The 27,884-nt window shown below is 38.3% G+C and overlaps 1 protein-coding gene across 4 annotated transcripts in view; it reads right to left on the bottom strand.

The window, feature by feature from the left end:
- LOC146317880 (netrin-G1-like) overlaps positions 1 to 27,884 on the bottom strand; it is an 87,628-nt gene that overhangs the window by 13,405 nt on the left and 46,339 nt on the right. For all 4 annotated transcript variants that reach the window (XM_084733071.1, XM_084733070.1, XM_084733072.1 and 1 more), the window contains 2 exons: positions 5,989 to 6,161; positions 259 to 285 (listed from right to left, as the gene is read on the bottom strand). In XM_084733071.1, the coding sequence (XP_084589197.1) occupies positions 259 to 285; positions 5,989 to 6,161 (200 nt within the window). The remainder of the gene's footprint in view (positions 1 to 258; positions 286 to 5,988; positions 6,162 to 27,884) is intronic.

The following is a 27,884-nucleotide window of genomic DNA, read 5'->3' as shown; positions in this document are numbered from 1 at the left end:
CTGCATTGGGTAAAAGTAAGGTTTTCTCACACCATTGGTTCAATTCCATTTATAAAAGCAGAATGTGAAGACATAATTCTACATTATTTCCTTGTTAAGATGGATTTTTCTCATTGTGGAAAACATACTGATGAATGATAATGAAAACGTATGGCACAAATTCTCAAACAAACATCATCGGTCAAACAAGAGTTATTCATCACTGAGGGAGGAAACCATTAGTCAGCATGCAAATTTAAAAAAGCTTGATCAACTTACGCACTGGTCCGTGATTACTGGGGATACCTGCAGAAAGAGCAGAGAAAGAAATGTTTAATTAAAGCATGATCCACGTCATTTTACGCTTGAAATTTTGAAAACAGTTTTGTATGTGTTGTTGTTTGCCTTGAATAATTCAAAGCCAACAAACACTTTAGTCTTCAGTTGGTCTCCACAGTGTCCACTGATTAACAGCAGGCAGAAAACCTGACCACTGCATGGTCCAACGCCCACCCTCTTCTGATGATAATAACAGGTCTCCCTGTGATGAAATGTCAACAGAATCAAAACTCTTATGTACAGCAAAGTCTTTTCTCATTTATGTTTGAAATAAACATATTATTAACAGTTTGTTTTTCCTTATCTGCTGTTGGCATCTCTTAAAAGGAAGACATTTTCTGTATCATCTTAGAATCAATGGAGCTCTGACTCAAACCAGGCAAATGGAATTCAGTGTTTGTTGTAATCGTCTCTGATTTTCAGGATAGTATAAAATGCTTTTTTCCTCTCATTTACCAATCTTGTAGCACAGGAAGACATCACCTGTCTGTGAATTAAAGACATTAGTCTGACAGAAAAACTAAGAATGATTGCACTTCATTTTACAGCACACTAACAAGATGTAACAAGTTGTACTTTGTATCAAATTAGTCAAAAGCTAGAAAAAATATGTTATTTATTAGACTGTGTTAGACCCTTTATTAGACCCATATTAGACACTATTAGACAGTAATCAGTGACACTTTACAACTGTAATGTAAACTAACATGACATCACATATCTGCTATTCGAGATACACCTTCTTTGATTGGTCAATTACTAATAGCAAAGAGCAATACCTACTTATTTGATCAAATCACATGATCTGCCTACAGTATAACATTAAGTCTGTACAGTCAGCTATAGCCCAAATATTCCCCTACCTTTATAATTTTGGCCTTCACTTGGTAGATCTGGTTTACATATTGTTTTCAGATGGGGAAATGGCAGAAAAATTTCACTTTTATTGCACAGTTGTGTTTTATTGTGTCCCTAATTACCCTCCAAGTAAGTCTAATGAGGGTCCACCTGTGGGAATAACACACTTCAGTTTACTGTACAGTTCTGATGTAATATGTCCCTATGTAATATGTAACTATATGTTCACACACCAGTGACAAAGCATTACACCAGACACGCCTACGTCACGTTATGGCTGCGCCATATCAGCTGGGGTTGATCACTGTTATTCTCCACAATGCAGGGCCTCCATGCATCCCAGAACCAGTTTTACGCTCTTCTTCAAATACAACCCGAATCTATTTTTAACAGATGTTGCGTCATCTGCACAGAGCAGAGCAGGCAGGAAGTCAGACATGGAAAAAGCACAGACAATAAGATCAGTTTTCAAAATAAAAGACCTCGTGCAGACTCGCAATTATTAAGACAGAAAGCCATACCTTTTCTCTTACTGCAACATCAACAAAAACACGCAGCTTGATAATCCATGTTTACTGACTCTACGCACAAGTATGAATAAGGTCTAAGAAGGTCTAATGAGGGTCTAACAGTGGAGAACAATATACATGGTACAGTTCTACAATAATTCGTCCTTAATTACACACAAAGAAAGTCCAACATCCGGAAATAACACACTTTAGTTAACAGTACAGTTCTCTTGTAATGTGTCCCAAATTACACTCTAAAAAAGTCTAATATTAAGTCTGATACTGTCTTCTTTAATACAATGTATGGCTTGTTTTATCTTCTTAGTGTACTGTTATATACATACAGCTATATGGTGTCTAATTGAGGTATAATGTCTGATAAATAATATTATTTCTAATTTTTGTCTAAGTAGATACAAACTTTAGCTTGTTACATCTTATTATTGCATTGAAAAATAAAGTGCGAACCTAAAGAGTATATATATATGCACAGAAATAGGCCCTGTCTGTGAGCTGGAGCTGACTTTGACAACCTTGTTGCGGCCTTTGTCTGAAACGTATATTATTAGTGTCTGGCTGTGGAGTCACCATCTTTGTGTTCTGTTAATGTAATCAGTGGACAAATCCTACCCCACAATTAGTGCAATTTCAGATCCCTTTTTCAAGCTTTTCCTGCTTTGTCCTTCTGTGATTATGTTTCACTGGGGCTTTCATATTGTTTGCACCCCATTCATCACTTCATTACCAGTTTGGAGCTGTCACAACAACTGCTGGCAAGTGCACAACACCGCAGCGACAGAAAAAAAAAAGCACAGATTTTAAGCTCCAATTTGCAAGAAAGCAAGCGAGCTGCGATTCCTAACCAATACTTGCTCTGTTTGAGAAATGGAGGGCAAACAATATTGCCCTTTGAAGCCACAACACATTCTACAGTCTGATCAAACTCTCGGGCCCAAACCCTCTTAACCTGTGAACCTGCTTTGGAACACGAGATGAGTTGACGCTCCCTGCAAAGTGGACTGTCAACATAATTCTCCAAGTGATTCCTCTTCTGCTCTGCGGGCAACTTACAGATTCTTCTCCTCCTTCTTTTAGGGGAAGCCTTGGATTTGAATCACTCTCAGTCGCTCTCTGCCTCTGACAGCTATGGCCCATAGCAATGCAGCCAAGGGCTCCATTTTGGGTTCTCTAATTTATTAGATGAAGGGTCACGTATGTCCATATATCTGCGTGTACGGGGAATTTGAATATGTAATAGACCTCGCCCAGCTCCTACCTGCGAGATAAATGACTTCCATGATTAAAGAGGAAGACTTGATGACAGATGAAAGCTATTAAACCATAATTACATTCTGCACGTTCAGCATATTTGTCTTGAATTGAGGCTTGTATGTTTAATATCCTCATAGGAAATATGAGCTTCACATAATGGATAAAAGCATGTTCATGGGGCTTTACTTATGAGAGAAATAAGAATAATTTAAGACAAAAAGTGTGTTCATTCAACACCTGGGGGACCAATATTGTTACGTCACATCTATGTGTGACATTATTGCATTTTATGCCACTGCCAAACAAGTGCTAATATTGCTTTTGATATGGCTAGACCTTGGTTTCATCAGTTCAGTGCAGATGCGGCCAAGTGTTGGATTTTTTAATAACGGCCTGTCAATCTGACAGCGAGCACCACATTGCGGAGAGACTCATAACACAGACGAGGTGCAGGGGTAAATTCAGCAATATCTCCTTAGAGTTCACACAAACAAACTCCCACACGCAATCAAATGTGTTGCATGAGCGCACACACACACATGCATCCACAACCTCACACCCATAAGACACATACTCATACAAATGAGCGTGTAATCCTCCAATTCATCATCAACAAATACCCAAAGAAGAGCAGGAAAAAGCAGCGTTACTGTGCTCACACCAAATCAGCGGATCAATAGCAATATCATATCTGTGTACAAATCTAATCAGAGCACCATGTCTGAGAATTCAAGTCAGACGATCAAACTGAGCATCTGAGAAACCCTGCTGTCAATCCCAGCAGACGGCTGCCATGAGCGTTTTCTGACTGTAGGGCTGAATCAGTGTGAACGGAGGACCAGAGGGCTAGATCTTCCACCATCTGGCCTCGCCTGGCCGTCCACCACCACCACATCCCTGAGTGGCTGTATTAGATTTATTGAGGCAATGAGCCCCCTGCCTCAGGCATGGGATTTGATAAATGTGACTCAACTCCCGTCCAAGATTATAATGGGGATAATGCAAAAGAGCACCTTCTGCCTCAGAGTTGCCACGTGAACAGGCAGAAAAATATCCAGCGTTGGTTCACACTTCTCATAGAAATGAAGTGGTACTGTTATATTCAAGCACTGGAAGGAGAACTGTTTATGTTTACTTACAGTACTATTGAATCAATGAAATACGCTATTGATCAACTATTAAGTCCCCACAGGCAAAAATGAATAAGCCAAACAAGAGCTCAAATCTACATAGCAACATAGATCACCTGTCAAGTAAAAATGACATGGTATCAAGGTTTTCTGATTGGTCATGCCCACGGATGAGGTACAAATTATATTTAGACAACAAAAGCAACTCGTTTGACAAAATAATCTAAGCTCAAGGTCCACTTACAAGCCTTTCAGGAGAACCAAAACTCCATAGAAACAGGTATTACAATCCTCCCTGTATAGAACCAATTGACAAACGAGCCAGCTTCATTTACTGATGAAGACCATTAATAGGGTTGAAATCTCCTGAATAAGCCAGTAAGCCAACCTTGAGTTGACATGATTTTGTTAATGGACCGGTGTGAAAGAGTTAGGGGATTTATTAGCAGAATATGCTAAAATACAAAGCATTTGTTTTTGTTACCTTAGAATGAGGGGAGGCCACAATGTTGCATCACCATGTTTCTACAGTACAAACCAAACACTGGCCTCTAGATGTAGCTTTTCACATTTTTCATGAGCTTCGTGGCCACTATAGGGTCTCCAACCCACTTGGAGGGGAAGGATGAAGTCAGCTGGTTATAATCTACAACCTTGCCACTAGATAACTCTAAATCCTCTGCACTGGTCCTCTAAACTACTGTATCTAAAATAAAACTACACAGTTAAGTTTAGGGGAAAATTATGTTAAAACAATGCCTACATGGTGAAAAGAAATAATCTTGTTTGCATCCTGGGTGCAAGGATACAAACTGCACCCTCTTGTGTTGATACTGTTCCTTTTGAAATTCTCCTCTCTAACTGTGTTATCAGACAGACTGAAGTGGAAAGACGTATTTAGACACAAATTCATTCAGGAAACCTCAAATTGTTGCATAGACACAAACAAAGACACCCTCTGCCAGTGCAGTGCATCTGTTGCTAACAAGCTAGCTTACAGCTAATGTGTGTGCAGTTTGCTGTTTGAGGCAAATACACAACGAATGCAACAAATGATGCAATACAAAAATGTATTCGCTTTCTTTCTGAACACACCTAAAACAGGGTAAGAGAGAGTGTAGAATGGTGTTCTGCTACTGGCATTCATTTCTCAGAGAGTACAACCATTATTCACACAGTAAAAGAGAAAGTTTATCACAACAACATAAACTTAAGTCATTCTGAGAGTGTGAACTAGTGACGCATGATGGACGGCCCCTAACTTCCTCCAAATCCACATGTAGCATGAATCATCCACCCGCCACCCACCCAAATGCATTATTTTTAGAGACCTGCATCTGTACCTTTACCCATCCCTGTAGGCTATATTGCTTTTTTTTTTTTAAATCATGTCAATCAGCACAAGCTTTCCAGGTGATTTCTTTAATGTGTATTGTACTGATGTATGACTGTTGTATGCATGCAGTAATGTCATTGCAGCAAATATTGTTAATATTTGGGCAGCAAAACTAAAAATAAATGGTGCGCGTATCACTAGTTTAAACAAACTGTTATATGTATTAGCATGCAAATTGTGTGTCTTTTTTTGCACAGTAGGAAGAATGTTAAGTCCAAAAATAAACAAACACGTGCTGGAACACACTCCTACCTTCCCAGCCAAATGACACACAAATGACGCATACTTGTGATTTATTATCCTTGTTAGCTGTTTAATGTAGGCCTACACATTTAGCAGATTTGAACACATTCAAAAGACAATAATGATGCAGCCTTCACACACCACTGTTTGCTATAGCCACACTGGAAATGGTGTGTTATTACCAGCACCAACTGTATCATTAGTAAATTAGGTGCATGTCCAGTTTGTATCCACTTAATATTAGAAATACTGATATACTTACATATATTTGCTGTTCCTTTAGGTATAGGGAGGTAGGAGCCAACACTCCAGGCTCTTCCGTGGTAGTGCTTCTTACAGCGGCTGCAGTCTGCTCCTGTGGTGTTGTGTTCACACTCACAGCCCAGCTTCCCCTTGTCAAACACACAGCTGTTGGCATGCAGGTTGCACTTGCACCTGAGACAGAAAGATAACAACAAAAGACGGGCGCATGAATAGGCATCATTCTGCACCCATTGAATCAATACCCTCTGGTGGGAATACGCAAAGTCTGCCCTTGCTGCGGCGTTTATTTGTGCTTTTCAAATTTTTTGACAGGGCTAAATTGAAATCCTGGTGGGTTATCTGACTTGGATCGTGCCTCCACAAAGCGTCATTATGCTCTCCTTTAAAAAAAACAAGGCCTCATTTGTTGCTGCCCCTGCGGAGAGAACAGCGACGCGAATAAGGTCACTTTTGCGACTCTGAGAGCTAAATGAAAGGCACTCTGTAAGATTCACTAATTGAGCACAAAACAGGGATCTGATAGAGAGATGATAGCATAAAGAGAAGCAGCGTAGCCTGAGAATTCTCTTTTTTCTTTCTCTTCAAAGTTGCTGTGCTATTTGGCAAGGGAGCCTTCAGGCAGGAAACCCTACCGGTCGACGGAGCTGGTTTATTAGACAGAGCTGTGGCAGACCTGACAGATGCTCCTGACAGGAGTGAAAAGGAGGCCCGTCAGCTTTCAACACTCAACTGAATACACCCCTATTCTGACCACATGGAACAAGAATGCTTGTATTTCCAATCGTGCAGAAAAAAAACTTGGATTTTAAATCTCGCTTGTGTGTTTCTAACAGAGAGCAGAGAGTAAATTGCATGTTTTTATTTTAGTGGGAGTTGTGTTTACTCCCAGCAAAACGCTCAGTCAGAGGCAGAAGAGGCAGTGTTTGTTGTCACATTGAGATATTACAGTTTTATATACCACATGTATTCCAAATATAATTCTCCGTATTTGATTCTACTCCTAAGAGGGTAAAAGGTTACAACCAGTGACCTCAGCTTCTCAGGAGGTTGGGGGTTGATACACAAACAGTTGGATCTGACACTCTACCCGTCTCCAGGGGTTCAAGGCGGCTCATGGTTACAGATCATGACTATGTTTGTTTTTACAAAGTGCTTCCGAGGGAAGATTTCTCCCGTTTGAGAGCGAGGAGCCGGATATCTGTTGCCTACAATCGCCAGTGAACATGAGACAGAGAAATGACAGCAGCAGTCAGAAATACATCCATTCTAATTGACTTCCTGGCCTTACTGTGACATCTCACATTAATGATGGATAACTGCGGGAAACAAGGGAAACTATAGCCTGCTCTGTATAGCTGATAAGCAGCAGTAAAAAAAAACAAAACAAAAACAGTCAGTGAATGAGGCTTAAAATAATGTGGATTACTGGTAACATCCACAAATGGATAACAACTTAACTCCTCAATTTAGCATCTATAACCACTATACAAACATAACATTGTATTGTAAGTAAAGGTTGCTTGATTATGGGTTGAATTGTTCAGTATGAAATACAAATATGTAGTTTATCTTTATGAATATGTGACTGTAGTTTATTTTTGGTGTCACTGGGGGAAAAGGTCCGTAATAAAGTTTTTTATACCAACTTCAGAGTGTTCATGAACTTCTCAGTTGTAAAGTAGTAGTAGTATGTTGAATCAGTACGGGCTGACTTGTTATCAGGGTTAATGCTAATAAATAATGTTTATAACTGCTCTACGTTCCATGTTCTATTCCATGTGGACAACAACTAATTGTTCCAACCTAATACTATATGCAAATTACATGTGAGCAAAACACCGATATGCAGTACATGAATTTATAAAAAGTTATAAACAAAACATTTACTTTCGTCTGCAATCTTTCTGCATATACAGACAACAACTTGGCAACTTATGTAAAAAATGTTCTCTGACTTTCCAAGTTATGTTCATGAATGTTCCCAGTCGAGAATTAATTTTTCCAATTAATCTGGCAGCACCTGGGAATGATACTCAACAACCAATCATTTTGAGCCACCAATCCAAATAATCTGTAATCTGATGAGGTGGAAATGAGACTCAACAATCAACTGTCTTCCTCCAGAATCTCTTATGGTGCCTATAAATGTATTTAAAATTAAAAATATTCATATAATAGCTTACTGCATTTTTAAAGTTTTTAAAAAGTGATTATGCACAAATGCACATATGTAGAAATGCTTTGTATATTTGCATCAGGGTTACAAATAGTTTATTAACATTTAGATTAATTTCTAACAATTTTAGATATTCATATACTTCATTGTTTATAACAAATTTACAGAGAATTTATTACCTGTTTGTGTACATAAAACTGTTTATAAAGGCATTTATTTTATACTGTGTTATCAATATTCATTAACTTCTTATACATTAGCTATAGATGTGACAAGTAAAACTGATCAATAAATTTAAATACAAAAGTTCTTTTATCTTTTTCCTGTTTACAAATATGTACCGGTGTGTTATAATGTGTTGTAAACATTTTACACTGTCTATAGAGCTTATAAATGACAAGGTTTAAAATGTCAAATCATGTAATTAAAAAAATAATCTAAAAGGCATTGTGAATAATACAGAAAGGTCTGTGATGAGAGGTTCTCACTTGGTAACAAAAGTGACCAAAATAGCAGAAACAATGCTTGACAGCAGAATTATTTTTAGTTTAAAAGTCTCACTGATGATGATGAGTTTAACTAATTAAAATCTTAAGTGATCATGCAAACCTTTAAGTTCAAGCCAGAGAAAAGCTAACTTTATTTGCAATTAGATTATTTTCACAGTTTAGCAACAACTTTTCAAGTCTGTCTATACAAGAAAATCACAATCTTTCCTCAGGTTGTGTGCTGTCTCACAATATTAGCAGCCATAATGGATGTGACTGAATACCAGCCCACATTCACAGCAACTAAATGCTAGAGCTTCTTAACCATGCGTTCCCCACAGTCCTTAACTTTTTAATCAATTAAAGTCCCTGCTCCATAAAATTAATGACTGGGTGTAGCTCTTCTGCCATGCAGACAGCAGTAGCTCCCTGAAGTAAAAGAGCGATGAGATTTGACCTTCCACTTAATTAAAAACCAGCAAAATTTGGATCATCGGGTCCAACCGGTGTGGGTAGCGTGCTGATGGAGTACAGGACGTGGACTCATGGGAGCTCTGGGATGTGATGCTTTTGCCGCTGGCATTGTCATATTGAAATCAGAGAGCTTTTCTGTCCCCGGTTTGGGTCACAAGAGGGAAGAGATCCCCTGTATGTCCAGCCTTTTGAACCTGCGCCATTACAAAGACACATTTCATAAAGTTTTAATGACCTTTTATCCACCGTACCGCCCAATAGCAATCGGTATGATCCATTATCCAAACAAGTGACCCTCCCCTAGGAGATACTGGAGATCATCTAGCGTCTCTGTCCTTCCCATCAATTGCATTTCTTCAGCTGGGGGTAAAAAAAAAAAAACTCTCAGAAAAGATGAAATGAACACTGTGGATGAAGTGTGTAGCCTTTTTCCACACACAGTTCTTGGTAAATTACTGTGATAACCTTTCAGGCACCGCCAGTGATTTTTGCTATTCTCACATAATACATTCAGGGACATTTCCATTTTGTGTCTTTTTTACACATCCCAGCGCAATGCTGGAATATACTGGCAAAGGACAGTCCAGCAGATGTCTGTGATGGAACACTAATGGACGTCAACTGCCATAAAACCCCACGGAAAAAGAAGATGGGGCAAGGCCGTATATATATATATTTATTTGTCTGGTGCTCTTGTGTTGAATTTAACATTCAACAAGTTTCTGAGACATGTAATGTTTTTTGTGATCTGCTTGAATCAGAAACACACATTCTATACACTAAGAGGAACACTGAAAGAGCGCTGGATGTGTCGTCGTTGGAGTCTTATAATTGGTTCTCTTGCTCCATGTGAAAATATCTTTTATCCCTGTTTTCATTAACAGCATAGCTGTAATTGCATTGTCATTGAAATGTTACTCAGCCTTGAGGTGGGAATTTCTCAGCACAGATTTCGGTTAGTATCGATTCCTGCTCCCATTCACACATGACCCCATGCAGGAAATGTTACAGAGAGTTTCAGGGATGAACAAGAAAGGGGTAGAGGGAGTCAGTACAGGACGTTACTTAAAGGGTCAGTAAATCAAAATAATAATAAAAAAATCCTCTCACATCTAGCAGAATACAACTATGAAGATAGTTTTGATTTTCATTGTTTAGGTTTTGAGTTATCTGTGTGTCAGATTCCTGCCCCTCTCACCCCCCCTCCCCTCAGTACAATAGAAGATAATAGAATCTAGATTGTGGTGCCTCCAGCATTGAAAACTGCTTAAAAAAAACATCAGCAACATCTTTCCATCCTCCATCCTTCCAAATAATTATTATTATCAATGTTTTTTATTGGGACTTTTTCTGATTTCTCTCTCTTGAATTGTCCAACTAATTTTGTCTGGTAAATTGTTGAAATTTTATAAATGAAATTTCTGGATGGTGTAAATACCACAAATGATATTCCCTTTATCACTAAAAAGATATTTAATTGAGCAAATGGTGTAAAGAAAAATGTTGAACTCGCTGTCTCGCACAGAATTGCCATGTTGTAGAACCTTGTTATTTGCATTAGGAGGAAAGACTTTGTTTTTATGTGTCAGCTCAATGAAACTGAGATTGAGTTTCATTTGTTGTTTTGTTGCCCTGCCTACCAGGACATAAGGGTGTAATTTTTACCAAAATGATTATGAGAAACTTTTGCTTTAGAAAAGGGACCTTTTTTGTTGCAAATTTTATTTGTCAAACTTGGGAGAAAAGGCAGAATATTTTGTTGAAGACTTTAACAAAGAATAAAATAGACTGTAATTTTGTAATAAATGTTATGTACCATGGGCAGGGTGGATGGGATTCTGTTAACAGCTGTTTACTGTTTATTGAATGATAGCAGTTTGCTTTACTGGCGTGTTGTGGAGAAAATCAGTAAAAATATTTTGGGGAAAAAAGGATTACATCCCAGTCTAAGTAAGTAAGAAAATATACAGTGCGTACTATTTCTGTAATTTGAATACACCTTTTCACCTTTTACATTCAGCAGGGCAGACTTGAGGCTTCATCTAATTATGAATGTTGTCATGACCTTCTTGGTTTTAAATTACCTTCTTTAATCCTCAAATTGAAAAAAGAATGCATTTATGCTGCTCCTGGTGAATAATGTGATACAGATTCTGTTCTTTATTCCGACTAAATACATTTGCATGCTAAATGTAGGAGAGAACAAATCTCTACAGTGAATAAGGTGAAGGGAAGGTCCAGTTTATGTTGATGTTCTGGAGTAGACAGCAGCCGTGCCCTGTGTCTTCTCCTCTGGCTGCTGCCTAACCTTGGCTTCTCGTGGCTGTTTGGCACTGTGGTGACAGGCTCACCATGTCTAACACAGCTTTTCTTCCTTGTGACAGCCTCTAGCATCTCTGACTCAAGACAAGAGAGGAGCACAGAACTCGTTAAAAGGAACCTCAAAGTGGAAGAGCTTGAACTGACAGGGAAAGTTTTACTTTTTTGCTCATTTTTAAGTTCAACTGTACAGAGAATTCCAAGAAAATACAAATTAAAGTCAGTGATTTCATAATGTTTTGCTTAAGAGAATCAGCTGTAAATTAATCTTCCTGGTCTTAGCCACATTTACAGTAATTAAACCTGTAACTTTTATTTAATAAACTGTATTTTTTCCAAAGTACAATAAACTGTCACTGTAAAGCTGAGGTAACTCTGCAATCTCTGATATGTCTACCATTTCTTGCACTGCCTTTTAGACAAACTGCTCATAAATTTCAGTGAACTCAGTGTCAAGCTATTCAAATCTGTAAATGTTTGGTTATGAAAGCCATAATGAGTCTGACAGTCTAAAGAGCAGATAAAGAATGTAACAGAATTAAAATTACTGATAAGTGGTGTCCTGTTCATCAAGGACATGTAGTATAGACATCATTATTTTTTTTAAAAAAGGTGCATAAAAAATGTAGAATAAAGATATTTGTGTTGCACTTGTACAATGATGACAATGTCCATCCATGTGCCAGTGATTTAACTGTACAGCAAACACTGCAAAAATAACAGAAACAGTCTTGGATGAGTATCAGCTCTCTGTGCTGTCATCTTGACTGTCTTATGTTTTACGACTGGGCTTACTTCCTGCTATGCCACGATTACAACTAAAAATAATACAGTAACAAATAAGATAAGTATTTCTGTCCTACAGTTAATTGAATAGTTAATACACAACATAACATGTGCAGCCTACACACTAACAAACAGCATATTTTAGCTGCTCACTGTTCTGTCTGCAGTTGAACACTATTTATTTGTATTATATCTCATGTAAATTGAGTATAATAACCATTTTGTAATATCACCAATTTATATATTGTATGTGTACTAAATAAACTGCTCATATTATCTGCTCAACATATCAGTTACTGAACACAATATTTATATGCAACATGTTAGAAACTGCTTATAGTAGCTGCCTATATCTGCTGCTTCATGTTTACAAACCCCTGAACGCAACATTTATTCACATGACAACAATGAAAGTATATGGTGAGGCCACTAACAATACTGAATGATGCGATTAACCATTGTTTACACTCACACGAAGCTCTCAGTAGACAGCTAGGACGTGCACGACATGCCTATATTAGCAGAGGCAGTCGGCAGTAGTTAGCTGCCTTATTTTCTGGGATCAATCACATTGTAAACATAAAAACATGGCACCACAAATTAAGGAAAAACTTAACATAAATGTGCACTTTGCTCACCTGCAAATATTACAAAAAAACAGTCTTGGATGAGTATCGGCTTTCTGTTTTACAACTTGGCTTATTCCCTGCTACGCCACAATTACAGCACCCATCATTCACATTACAAGGTCAATACTAACTCCTTCTGGTGAAAACAAATATCGCCCTACAATTACTTTAGGTGAAGTAAATGAGTGTTTTTAATACTGACACAAAGCATTTTAGATTATATTAACATGAAAAATAATGATAAGGGGATCAGGTTAATTACAAGACAACTGTATTTTTTCTACTGCGACAAGTCAAAGGTCCAAAATCTGTGTTTTGGTATATCAAGATTAATGTGATTGTTGCAAATTGGATCCAAGCCACATTTGGCGGCGATTTGAAATGCAAAAGCAAATGGATTTCTCTAGATGCATCTCTGTCTGGACCATGGACATATAAAGATGGATGATGCGTCTCCTCCCACTGTACAAAACTGAAGCCAAAATATCCTGGATACAAGCGCTGCCACCTTACACTGGCAACACCATTTGGAGCCAGAGGCTATGCAGCAGTAACCAGTGTTGGAGCCATGCTGTCAAGTTCCCGCCCACACAGTTGTCCATCACATTTCAGAGCAGAGTTCAGCTGTCAATCATGACATGAAACGCTCTTTATATAGCATCAGCATCAAATAACTAACTAAAACCAAACTGATGAGAAAAATCAACACTTGAACAAACATCTGTGTGATAAGTACTACGTAAAATGATAGAAACCATCTTTGGAGGAAATTTATTTGATGTGCACTTGCATGTTTTATTTTGGTTTAATTAACATTGTGAAGGCAGGATTTATGACTTGTACTGCAGCCAGCCACCAGGAGGCGATCGAGATGCTTTGGCTTCACTTTTGGGGAGCTGTCATGTTGTCTACTTTTTACATACAGTCAATGGTCTGGAATCTCCAGACACTGAATTCAGATTTCAAAGATTCTTACTCATCACCCACAACATAAAGTCAAATTAAGGGTGATGGAAGTGCAAGAGAGAGCCGTGGAAGACAACACAGAGAACAACAACCTGTCAACAAACACTGAAATAAAAAAAATATCTGCCAGCACTTTGTGGGAGGTTTCTCTACATTGACTTGACACAGCAGTTGTTTGGTTGGTATCACCAGTTTATGTAGTTACTGATACCTACATTGTTACTATAGCAACCACTGTTTTAGAGAAACAAATCTGATTTCCCTGCAGTCTTTGACCGCTGTAAAAAGTCTTTTGGTGATTGAGTTTAGTGTCGTCATATAACCGGAGCTGAGGTCAAATCATCCAGAATAACTGAAAACACCTGCGTGGGTGTGTGTGCAGACCACTGGCATTAAAGGTGTAGAATAAAAGCATTGATAGATGTTTCAGTTCAGACTGGGCTAAGTTTAGATGAAAGGCTGTTTTGACATCTTGGCTATATATAAAACTACTGTTCCAGCAGCATTTCAGTGACTATATTTCACTGTAGCAAGTCCTAAGCACACGCTTATATATAGTCCTTGAAATACTGTTGAAACAATGGAACCTAGCTGCCCTCTAAATGTTATCTTTTCAATTGATAGGAGTCCGCTTTTAACCTAAATGCTTAGTGTCTTTTAATCTGCAATCACCACACCAGTGCCTATGAGGTAAAGCTTGCACTCGCTATTTTTCGCACTTTGATTTGTGGCTTCCTTGCTTCTATAAATCTCATATTATTTTTAACTGCTGATGCTAACTATCAGACACTACTACATGTGTCTGTTTCATGTTGGTCCCTGTGGTTCAGCTTGGGTTTTCTTTCTCTTTGTGGAGGCAATTGTGTGATTGACCAAACTGATTGTTTGTAACTGCGGTAGGGCATAAATCCTGAGGCCCACAGGGCCAGGTCACACACTGATGAAGGGCCAGTAACTAAAATGTCTGTCTGTGCATTATTCCCCACTGTTATGAAGATAAGGAAAATAAATTGCATATTATCTACCTTTGGACAAACAGTGGCAGCAGCTTCTACAAAATGTTTTCTGAAAAAAAAAAAAAAAAAAAAAAAGGCAATGTCTCCTAAGACCTTAACAGCTATACAGCATTTCAGAAAAGAAAGCCCCTTTCGTTTCTTTTTCCATTAGAGATTTAACCCATGACTGCCACTCTGAGTGATAAGACTGACTGAGCAAACCAGTCTCCCTCAGCTCTATATCTCACCTGTTCCCTCACACAAGTCGCCCATGGTCAGAAACTGTAATGCGGCTCCATGCTGTATAAATACATACTGAGGTTTCCTGAAACTTTCCTCGACAAGACACTTTTGAGAGGCTCACATATCCTGACCAGTGATAGCGCTGACAGATATGGAGAGATCAAGGCTGTTGAGTGAAACTTTGGCCTTGCTGAAAGTTTTAGATGAATGTCAATGTGTTACTTGGACAAACCAGAATAACTTGCACAACACCTCGCAGGGAAAGAGAGGCTGTTTGATGTCTTTTACATTAAAAGAAGGAACACTGTGATATATGTGAAATACACAGGAATCAAAATGGAAGAATTTCATTAAAAAATCAGGAAGTTGGTTCATTATGTTTACTAGTTGTGACATCCTGTCTCTTACTGTCCTGTCCTTTACCAAAACAGAACCCCAGACAATATTATTATATGTTTTAAAATATTTTAAAAAAATCTTAAAATCTAAAGCAACTTGCTTCAACCATAGATCATGTAACAGATAGGATTTCACTCTACTTAATATACTGTCTATCACACTTTGGAGTGCAGTACTAATTTTTGCATGCATTGCTACAAATTGCTCCTTAAAAGAAATTAAATGATTGATTGATTGATTGATTGAATGATTAAAGATCAGTGGTAAGATTAAATACCTAATGTTTAAGACCACACTGTTATAGACAGGTGGGTGGATGGACCTGGTTTGTTACGGTTCACCTATGACTTTCAAACCGGCTCACGAATGACTCTTTTGGCTCTATATGGTTCAAAAAACTAATATAGAGCCAAGGCGAAACTGACAGAGCAGTGGTACTCAGAGAGAAAGTAGCAATTACAAATTCATTTGCTCTTTCAGCACCATGGACAACACCACACACAGCACACCACGCACAGGCTACGTATCTCTCAGCCATGGTTGGGGTCATAGAGTCTAACTTACACAAACCTCAATCAGGCACAGGATCAATGAGTCGGGCAGACAAGATAATCAACATATTCAACTTAATAACCCCACTGCCACTGCATTCTCTCTGTTAGCGGATGGAGAGGGGGATGACAGGTTAACAAGGGGGATGCATTTTGGTCATTTTACATTTTTCATTTTTAGGGGGGTGGCATCTCCCCTTCAAATAGCTTACTGAACATAAATTTTGACACAAAATCAGCCTTTGGAATTAAAGGATTTATGGCATATATCAGCAGGATTTAGAAAACGCTGTCAATGTCTTCATGTTTACTATCACTTAAATTTGACGGCAGACGGCAGCAGCTGACTCAGAGTCAACACTAAGACCAAGAAAACGGACCATATCACTCTAGTTCTTACATATTTTCGCTGACTTCCTTTGTGTTACAAAAATCATTTTCAAATGCTGCCACTGGCTTATGAAGCACAGACTTGTTTAGGGCCAAAACACATTTCTGATCTGCTGCTGTGTTATGAACACTCGAGACCTTTGAGACCCTCTGGGACAGGAGGCTTAAAACCTAAGTTTGCCTATTGTGAAATTAAATTAGGGAATTTTCAGTCACACTGTATATTGCACTACACAGTAACAATGAGTCATGTTGTTTTTCTGTTTAATCTGTTCATTCAGTTTAGCTTATTTTATCCTCTGTATTGGTTTGCTCTTTTTAAACTTTGTCCTAAAGGACCAGTGTGCAGTATTTAGTTGCATGTAGTGGTGAGCTTGCAAATACCTCATCTCACCCTCCCCTTCCAACCATGTAGATGGAGAACCTACAGTAGCTGGGAAATTTAAAAGGCCCTTCCCAGAGCCACTGTTTGGTTTGTCTGTTCTGGGCTACTGTAGAAACATTGCAGAGCAACATCCAGCAACCTTGGAAGAGGATCTGGGTCCTCTGTAGATATAAAATTCTCAGTAACGAAAACACGATTCTTATTTTCAGGTGATTATACACCAATGAAAATAGGCTAATGAACATTATATTCAAGTTCAGACACATTCTGCCAATAATCCATGTCAATTTAATACACTGGACCTTAATGCATATCATATGTAAAGCACTTTGAATTGCCTTGTCAGTCTGCAATTCCACTACTTTTAGATTGACAAATAAAGTGTTCGGTATTTTCCCACCAGAAATTTTATGGTGAATAATGTTTTGGAACAGAATTTAGACCTTATTGTTGGGAAATAACATCTACAGAAAATACTATATAACAATTAACTGAGTACATGAAATATGAGGGGTCAGTGACTGAGAGTTTTGATCTGCAGTCCTGTTTTGGAAAGTTACAAAAGAAACCTATTGCTTTCATGTGAGAAAACATATTCAGTGTTATGTGCTTTGCTAAACCATGTTTACTCTTTTGGAATAAATGAAATCGTTCATGTATATTCATGTATATTTGCATAACATGATCTAAAATTAAATATGCAGTTATTACAGTTAAATGTATATGGAAGTTGCCATAAAGATTTGATTTGCATTTTTTAGGTTCATGAATTAAGTGCACTATCTGTCCAGTTTCATAGATAAGCATAAGGTGAGAGCTAAAGTGATTATACCCCAGCTGCCTTTAGCAAACTCTGTAACATGCAGAGTAATTGCAAGGAAAGAAAAGATAAAAGTCTCCTACGTCAACTAAAGTCATTTGAACAGGAACAAGGCAAATCCAGCAGACATAATGAGTTTGACAGCGTTACTTTACATTGACTTCTTCCTTTTACATTTCGAATGGCATTGAACTTTTTCACGAGTAGAGGAGGGGAGTCACAGAGCCACCTCATTACACCAGGCTGTGTCACCGTGAAATTGAAGAGTCCGATTAGGCTTGTTTTCGTCGCTGTGTGCTGTGGCCAATTTTGTCATTCTTCGGGGTGTAATGTAATACATCTCAAGCAAATTGTTTGCGTCCCCCATTGAAATATAAAGTAGCCCCGCCAGGGCTCCCCAAATTGTTGCAGAAATATTAGGAATGGATCACAAGTTAATTCCCCCTGCTTCAATTTTCTGCCGAGGCGAAATGAAATTTGAATTTGCGTGGCTTGGGCCACTGCCACTGAAAGACTGTGATTTGTTTCAATGACAGGGCCTATTATTGAAGTTGTGCATTGATGTAGGCATACAGTATGGTAATGTCTACCCCCCACCCGTATCCCACCTCAGCCCTCATGGTGGAGGGCCGTCTCATTCATGTGATGTAAGCCGCTGAGACAAGGAGGAAGCCGTGAAGAAATCAGCGACGGGAAAGACATATTAATATGGAAATCAGAGGCCGGCTGCATGCTCTATGTACTCTGTGTGTGCACAAGTGTGTGTGTTTGTAAGCACAGAACCATGCAACTGTGTCTTACTGCATGCACTCACCTACAGTATGAAGGATGAAAGTACAAATAAAAAGTCTGTTTGCAGAAAAGTACTTATAGTTTAGAGTAATGAGAAAAATACACACTTTGCCACTGCATTACTCAAGTGCAGACTCACACACATAAACCTATACACTCATGGCTGTCACAATATCACAGGGCAAAAAGAATTCACACTAATGTTTATTCATGCAATATCTATAGAAAATCTGGAAAAAAAAAAGCTTGTCGAATTTATCTTAACGCACATGTTCATGCATGCAAGTCCCACTCGGTCTTTCATGTGTCTGTTTTCAACATAGCAGCCTGGTGAGTAACTTTATCATATTACAGCTAAACAGTACACTAAAATATGTATCTGAAAAAAATTAGACAAGAAATAGGTGACGCAGTAACAGAATCTTGAGCCATTTTTGATCGAGACTGCTGACTTTGACAGTTTCCTGAATTTCAGGAGTCTCCATTTGAAAAGATCATTCTGGGAGGAAATCTTAGATTTCTGAAACTCTCATGAAATTTGTATGGATGGTTCTTTATTTTGCACACTGTACGAACTTATTATGTTTTCTATTGTGACAACACTTTGTTTAAGGTTGGTGTAGGTTTAGAAACAGAAAATACTTGATTGGGGTGAGGGAAAGATCATGGTTTGGATGAAAATGATTACTCATGTGAGATCTTTTGCAGGTCTGAGGCTTCCTTATGAAGACAAGATCCAGAATGGCAGCTGCATGATTACAGTCTTCTTGTTTTACATGTAAACGGTTGCTTAAATATGTTTCAGACATTTGAAGTGAGAAACAGGCAATAATGTAATATAATCTTGATCCATATTTGATCAGCGCTGCCTAGTTTGACAGTTTAATCTGAGTTTTGTGAGCAGTGTGTTTAAACAACACTAACTTTAGTGAGCAAACGAAGAGTGCATTTGTTTTTGTCTGAGATGCTGGTGAGTCAATGACACCTTTAAGTTTGTTAGCATACAGTGGGTTGCGTGTGTGTTTGTGTGAGTGAGGGACCATCAACTATAGCGTTGTTGACAGAGTAGCAATTATTAATTATTATTATTATTATTATTAATAATAATTAATTATTATTATTAACTTTGCATGTTTCCTGGGTTAGGGTTTCTGATGATATATCATGGCAATTTTAGGATTTATTACAGAAACTATCTAACATACTTCTCCTTTAAATTACTGAGAAAAAATATGTTATTAAATTGCAGTTGCCAATCAAATCATTTTGCTGAATCTTTTCAGGTTGCCTGGCAGAGCTGTGATCGCTGCTGAATGCACTCTCTTAGTTTATTGTACGCTTTGTCTCTTTTAATTACAATCACAATATGAGTGTAGGGAGGTGGAGACAGTCGCTAACCATAACTGTACAAAACCACACAAAAAGGGCAATTACACTTAATGGATAGTGGGAAGGTGTGTCTGTGTGGAGTGTTAGGGGAGGGAGACAAACCGGCAACAGAAAGAAATGGACATGATTTAAGAGCAGTGTGATAAAGAGGAGCTGGATTGTTTACTAACTCTCACTTTTTAAATGGTTATCCTTAATACCAATATATCCCTAATGTATACACCATGTGAACTCACAAACCCACAAAAACCACTGCTATTAAATCTCGATCATACAACAAGTGCAGCAAAAAGGACATGTTGACGATTTTACTATTCATGGCTGTTGTCTCTCCGGAGACAGCTTATGTTGATGCACTTTCTCTCCATATATTATTTACAAAGAAAGCCCGGGCCTTAATGAGCACTAATTAAACGCTGGAGACTGTGAGATGACTGGCAGAAAACATCGCAGCATGTGACAGGCATCTGGTGGAAGATAAGTGAGCGGGCGTTTGGCAGAGCTGGTGAGAACCTTACGGTGGTAGCGGAGTAACGCTGGGGGTCGTGTGAACCTGCACTTGAACCTGACTTTCAAACTCTGTCAATCAAGCTGGCTACAGCTGTCATGGTTCACAGGGCACGGGCTGGGAGGATTGGAAACCGCTATGTGTGTGTGTGTGTACTGTATGTGAGATGCTGGATAAGAGCCAGAAAGTCCGTGTGTGCTTGTTTGGTGTGTGTGTGTGCAGTTTTTGTTGGCTCATGTGGCTATGTGAAGGGCAAGACTGCAATGTAGCCTTTCAAAGGGGCAACAAGGAAGATTTCAGTCCAGTGAAGAACTGTCTTGTGTTTAACAGCCTTTACTCTTTGTTTACTTTGGCTTTCAGCCATATATGAATGTACCTCTTCCCAACTTGTCACGTCAACTGCTAAATAATGGACAATTTAAGAAACCCTCCTCAGTAAACCATTCTGTTGGATCTCTGCTCTTATTAGCAGGGCTGTAGTCATATTTAGAAATGCTCAGATCATGAACACTTTCTTCAAGGCCACCATGCACCAGTTTTTGTTAGTTAGTTAGTTGTATGTATTTTGTTTCTTGCCCTGATGTTTGTTGTTTATGATGTTGCAAATAGAGCAATAAAAGTATCAATCAATCAATCAATCAATCAATCATTAGTATTTACCCTCATATTGCTAAACCCTATTTTGAATAGCCACTTGAAAGTTTGTATTTATTTAGTTTGTAGATATTCATATTGCTTTATTTCATTTAACTATAAAATGACAGTTTTTCTTCACAAATTTATTGTTAAAGCCCCTACAATTCCGTTAACTGTGTCTAGTATCCTTAATTATATACCACCTTGCACATTAGCTATTTACAGATCTGTGAAGTTTTGAATGTGAGATACACTCTGTCTGTAACTAAAGAGGACAAGATGCAATATCTTTCCATCATCTATAGTGGTTAAGAAAAATAAAAGATCACTTAAAGCCTATTATTGTGCTGCATTACTTAACCATGTAGAGTAGACTGGTAACTGTCTCGGTATTATATATAATGCAAATAGTGGATCAACAATTGATCTTTTGCAATGGCTGATTCAAATAAACAGCAGGCGATGACACAATCTTCACGAGACACGAAAAGAAAAAGCAGCCATCTGTAGCAGCGAACATCCCAAAAGGGAAAGAAACAGAAATTGCTCAAAGATGAGGGTGAATTTGGGTTCAAAAATCTTTGCATGTGAAATTACCGAAGAGGAGAAAATGTATAAAAACATGGGCTGGGTTAAAAGCCCAGCTACAAAGCTGTTTACACACTGTGGGTCTCTAGATGCTCTGCAGTCTTTGTAGTGGTGGAAACATCATCCAATTACGTCTCACCCTTTTTAGAGAGCGACAACCTATAGAAACATACAAATTTACTATTGTGTTTGCACAAATTGCTATCTTGCGGTACGATTGCATTAGCAGAACAAAAGTGGCCTGCACTCAGGACTCACAAAGGATGCTACAGGTCTGACTGGGGTAATAAATGAAAATTGAGCAGAGGCAGGAAATAATGTGTGTGAGTGATATGGTAAGATTATATAAAACGAGGTGATGGCATACTGATAGAATAATGCACACATACATCTGTGGCTGCACTTTTATCTGAGAAACGATCCTGAAATGTATGAGTTTTGGACAGTTCAAAAATTTCCAAAATCATAATATCTTTCTACCCACTGAATGAAAAATTAACCACAAATGTCATAAAACTACACAATAACATAATATACTAAAACACTCCAGAAGAATATCGTGTTTTTCCATCCTGCCTGATGAAGCTACAAGCTTTAGAGCAAGAGAGACGGTTCAGGATAGAAGGAAATCAAACGTCAGTGGTTCAAATGAGACATATCAAACAGCAGATGATATGGTGTAATATCTGCTTTTTCTTGAATTTCTATATACGACCAGCTGAAAGCTCACACTATAGATATCCTTGGGCCTTAGATCTTCTGTATGTGGTTCAGCGGGGTGCAATGCCCGTCATGTGACTGTGCCGTGGAGGAGTTACAAATTTAGACTCTTTTTAAGTGCAAGATCCATTTGAAGTGTGTGATACGGTACTTTTATGAGTTCAGGATTCCCACAGGGAGAGGGAGATACGGAGTTTGTCTGTGGCTCGAGGGGAACATTGGGGAGCATATAATAACAGTAAAATGTTTCATATCTTATCTAAAACTATTATTCTTTTGAATCAAAATTGCCTTTGAATAACTCTCATGTATACCTCAGAGGGGAAGTTCAGGATAAAATGTGTTTTTCAGTCTTTGAAATTTGCTTTTGTTTAACATTTGTCAGCATTGACGGTCTGTGGGGAATTAAACATCTCTCTATTTAATTTCTACAAGCCTGCAGTCATGTTAACATTTGATATCTAACCTCCTTATGTGTTAGAAAGAAGTGTTTTTAGTCTCGAGACTTGCTAGTATCAAAAATGCCACATTGTTTTAAATGAAAAATAATTAAATCTTGGGGAGGGTTTGTGAATATGTCTTGAGAAATATCAACACGTGTCTCTTTAGATTTATGCATCACTAAATTTTAATGGTCTGCATTACACAAACTAGTAAATATTACTTGGTAAATATTCACAACCACTCATTCTAGACTAGTAACTCTAAAACACATACTTCGCTGTGTATGTATATATAGGATCATTTACAAATGATTAGCTGTAAAATTTTTGTTTTGTCGGCTAAAACTTTTGCAGTTATGTTTATACCTCTTGATGCCACAATAACGCCTTTACTGTTCACACTGCTAAAGTCTTTACTAGCTACAGCATTTCTTAAAATTTAATGGTGCAATCCAATTTGGAAAATCACTACTTTAAAACCAGCAAGTCAGTAATAGTAAAGGACATTTCCCATAAACTTGAATGGATTTACAAATAGCTGATGCAACCCATTTGAAAGTCCTGATTGGGAGACTAAGTAATTATTCAAAACAAGTAAGGACATGATATAATGAAACAGACCAGTGTTGTCATTAATAGTGCAGAAACAACGTGCCTGTTCATAGCAGTCCAGTAGCTTGGCCTCTAGTATTGCAGCTTCACTGTAGAACCACTCATCTAAACAACATCATACTCAAGTGACAAAAGTGACTAAAAAATATGTGACATACCCACAATGTAAAGTCTATGGGCCCAATGGGAAATCCCAGGCAGGGCTAGTGGAAGCAAATATCCAGTGGGCCATATACCATAGAAGTAAACCTGGAGGCTAGAAATGTTTGGGGGCACATGCACCAGGAGAGTAAATCTCATTGGGCTGAATGGACGCCATCCTTACGTTCAGTATCCAGTCAAGAACAGAATATCCATGCTCTCTATATACAATGTATATTTCTGGTGGTAGTAATGCACTACTATTAAATATTCACTGTACAGTGCATCCCAAGAACTTGCACTTGACACTGCACTGCTTCTGTTCCTCAACAATACACCCAGCAAAGGTGAAGTTAATTGAATGAACGGTTGTTGAGACAACTGAAGAACAGCCATACAGTAAATGCAGACAGTGAATCCCCAGTGGAACACAATATAGGTTTGTGCATTTACATCGAAGAGATACTCATAAGTGATTTTAGGCAGCAGGTCTGCTAAGTGTTTAGAGAGTTCACAATATAAAAGCTGAGGTTTGTCCTTGAGGAAGTCTCTGGACTGGATGGACTCAACAAAAGCTAAATGAAACTAAATTTCTTTTGCATGTTAAGTGTGTCAATGTGAATTTGCCTTACATAAGCATTTGACATCACATCTGTGGTATACAGATAACTAACTGATTTATCTCCAGTGCTTCATCTTTTGTGTTAAGTGAGATTTTAAACCCTGAATGTTTTTATTATTTATAATGAATGGATCACTTTTCCAAGAAATCTTTCTCAGTCTGTTTTGTAGTCTGATATTTAAACATAAAATCTCTGACCCTGTTGAAAAGTTTCTTTCATTGTTGACACTACTTTGACACAATGTTTTTATGCTAGGTAAAAAAGAAAAAAGACAAAGGACCAGTGAGGTAAGAAAAAGAAAAGTGGAGAAGAGAAAAGGTGAGGGAAAAATAGAGAATGACATGGGGGGATGAGAGAAATAGCACATTAGCACTTATGGATTAGCTGCCTCTCATTCCCAGGCCCCGCTGCAGCCCTGTAGATGTGCAGCTCTGACCGCACAGCCAGCCGGTAGCGGTCATGTCTTAATTAACGAGCAGACATCTGATCAATAAGTGAGGAACGATGGAGAGGGAGACGTGAAAGGTGGGACAGCCTGGACGGTTCAAGGTTTTTGTTTTCCGTTGATGTGGAATAACATTAGAAATCAATAGCACGGCTAGCCCCACCACACACTCTGACTCTCTACTCTAAGAGAGGTGAAAAAAATAACCCCCCTTCTACCTTTTCCTCGTGTCTTCTCTTACCCATCTGTTTTCTATCATACAAGATCATTGCACACAGAAGGTTTGTCTCAGTATTTTCAGTGCAATGTGATTCTGAGCCTTGTAAAGTCAGTTTTATAAACTTGTGCTCTGTAACAATTCTCAGATTATTAAAGAGAAATCTGTTCTGGTTCTTTTATGCTGTCATGTGTGACATCTGAAGCTTCCCAGGATATATTTCTAAAAGAAAATCTTTTATTGGTGCACCTCCTTTGCTGTAACCTGCCTCGAGCACTTAAGTTTGGGATTTCTTCTTGCAAATTATTTCAAGAGCCTGCAAATAATGAGCGCATTTCATTAAAGATTTATACGAACAACTTTCACAAAACCACAAATTAACCATGTTGATGATGTATTTTATTTTCTTCAACACATTTGTGGTTTTGTGTAGATTCATGTCGTCAAGTTTTTTTGAGCTCTCTGATTGCTTGACTTTATGGAAGTTTATGGAAACATTGCAAACTAAAAATGAACATGTCTTAATATACTTTACGTTGCCCTTTGGTCTAATGTAGATAAATATTTAACAATGACCCAGAGAAGAAAGTTAATATTGGACGACTCTGCAAAACTCTGCATTAGGTTCAGAGAATCAATGAATGTGTTTTAGGTCATAGGTGCTTTTGTACTAGGCTGTAAAAATGTTAATTCCTACTGTAAAGATTTAGTATGGGGGTCTATGGAGATTTACTCACTTTTGGAGCCAGCATCAATGGCCATTTGAGCAGCTGCAGTTTTGGCACTTCCACGTTGGCTCTGTTTTCAGCCAGTTGGAGAAAACACTAAGCTGCCAGGAAGTGTGCCAGGCTTTGAAGCATAGCTCAAATAGTATTAGAACTGTGTTATGACAATATCACGTGATGCATAGGAGCCCAAAAAGACTTTTTCCCATAAGCTTACATTGTGAAACAGGCTATAGAATGGTGGATGCATGTTTTTTGAGTGTCACAAGCTCCGCTAAATGCCTGGTTTCAGTATCAGCATTCAGAATTCTGATCCGTTTGGTCCAATAACATTTGTAAAATCTAGAAGAGCTGCCTGATTAGATCATTTTATCCCCACTGAAGTCAGCGGAGTGCTAAACCTGAAGTTAGTAACTCGTCTGGCGACAGTCTCTCTTGTACTTGCTCTATGGGCTGCACAATGCAGAATGCATATGCAGAGAATTTGGCAGGGGGGTCGGCTTTATGCACCACTGAGCAGCTAGGAACACCGTATCCAGTTCTACTTATAACACCTATAACACAAGTAGCCCAAACTCACCAATCACAGCTCTTGCAGTGTCCACATGGTGTCTCCTTAGCTGATGTTGCCCTTAAATGATGGTGCACTCTGGTCTACTGTCTGAAAATCAGGTTTCCTACATGCCCATCAACCACCCTGACCCTCACACCTACTTTCTGCCTCACTACATAAAGGACTCACTCCTTCCTTCACTGGTACTAAAGGCTGGTTCTGCACATGAATCATGATGTGTAGAATCATTTAATATGAACACTATAATTTGCTGATGTTCTAAATTTCCAGACATTTTCTGCCATGCAAATCTGGAAGATTTATTTAAGATTTAAAAGTGGCAACTTTCTTATTTATTGAAAAATTGCCTTTCTGATAGTTAAAGTTTAAAGGAGTTTATTTGTTTAATTGATTGATTGTTCTTCTTTCTGTTAATCCCCAAATTAATCACTTATTCATTTGTTACTAATTTTTATATTATCTTTTAGTCTGTGCAAAACCATTCACAGATCATTGTGGAAATACGTTTCCAAAGGATGCCAGTATGCATCCTTTCAAAGCTGTGACATTCATGAACATACCCGCAGGTTATGTGACACTGCAAATATTCAGCTGTGTATGAGTGAAAGTTTATCAGCATTAGTGGAGCATTCTGGGAATTCTCGGACAGGATGGCCATTCTGTGATAAGGCTTTCACATTTGGTTGTAGCCAGAAGGCTGCTGAGGCTGGTTGGAGCTCTAATCAGTCTCTCCCCGCCCGCCTCCATCACCCTCTTTCAGGTGAGTTACTGATCCACCTCTGGACAGAAATCGTATGTTTATTTTCTTTTCTTTCTCACTGCAAACTTTTGGTGGAAAATTGAATTTGATGCCCAGGGGCAGAATGGAAAATTGGGCAAAATAGCTTATTTCCCCCCATCCAACCTTTTGCTACTCTTTGTAATGAATGGCAAAATAAGATATCTGTGGGAGATGCTATTCTGTGCCGGGCAGCAGGCCTTGCAATTTAGAACTCATCAATTCATGTTTACAGTACGAGTGTGAATATTGCAAGACTGCAGCATATGTATATCGCTGTGATAGGGCTGAATCACATGCCACCATTATGAAAAACCTGTTGTGGCATGATCATAGATATCAAACATCATGAAGTGTTGTTACGTTTTTATGACAGCTCATGTTCTGTAACTGATTTAGTCAGATTTTGCAACTAGCAGTCAAAGATGATTTAAAAATACTACAGATCTAAAAAAAATGTGTGTTATTTAAAGCAAAATCTGCAGGTTGCTCAAAAAGGAAACCTCGTAGATTAAACCATAAATCTACTCATTATTAAACAGGGCAAGGCTAAATTTGGAAGCACAGCCTGGCAATTCAGAATGTCTCCACGTTTCACTGATGTGTCTCTGATGATTACCATTTAATCAGCTGCAAATGCTCTTAATTACAAGATTAGTCTCCTACCAATTAGCCAACGTGCTAATGGTTCTAATCTGCCATTGAAGTCGACTGAATTCTAATTAGAGACTAACTGTTTCAATTCACCCAGGGCCCATCTAATGGGTCATTACCAACCTAGTTATCCTCATATAAACCAACTGCAGCAAGCAACACAGGTCCCATTTGGAGAGCAGCTGTAGAGGCTTTACGACCATCATGTGGGCCATTTCCATGCGTCATGAAATGACAATGTTTCCATTCCCGGAAAATCGCAGAGACATTCTGATGACTCACTGATGAGAATATTACACACTGGACTATCACAAGCTGTGTAAATGACAAACGCAGAGAATGTCTTCTAAATTTTATGAAAATGTAGGTTTTAAATTCAGAAAATTAGTTAACTGTGCTAACTTTTTACCTCGGAGATGGTGGAGTGT

Source organism: Lutjanus erythropterus, chromosome 12 (genome assembly GCF_056507025.1).
Source record: "Lutjanus erythropterus isolate fLutEry1 chromosome 12, fLutEry1.hap2, whole genome shotgun sequence".
NCBI lineage: Eukaryota > Metazoa > Chordata > Actinopteri > Lutjaniformes > Lutjanidae > Lutjanus > Lutjanus erythropterus.
This window is presented reverse-complemented; position numbering and strand designations above follow the sequence as displayed.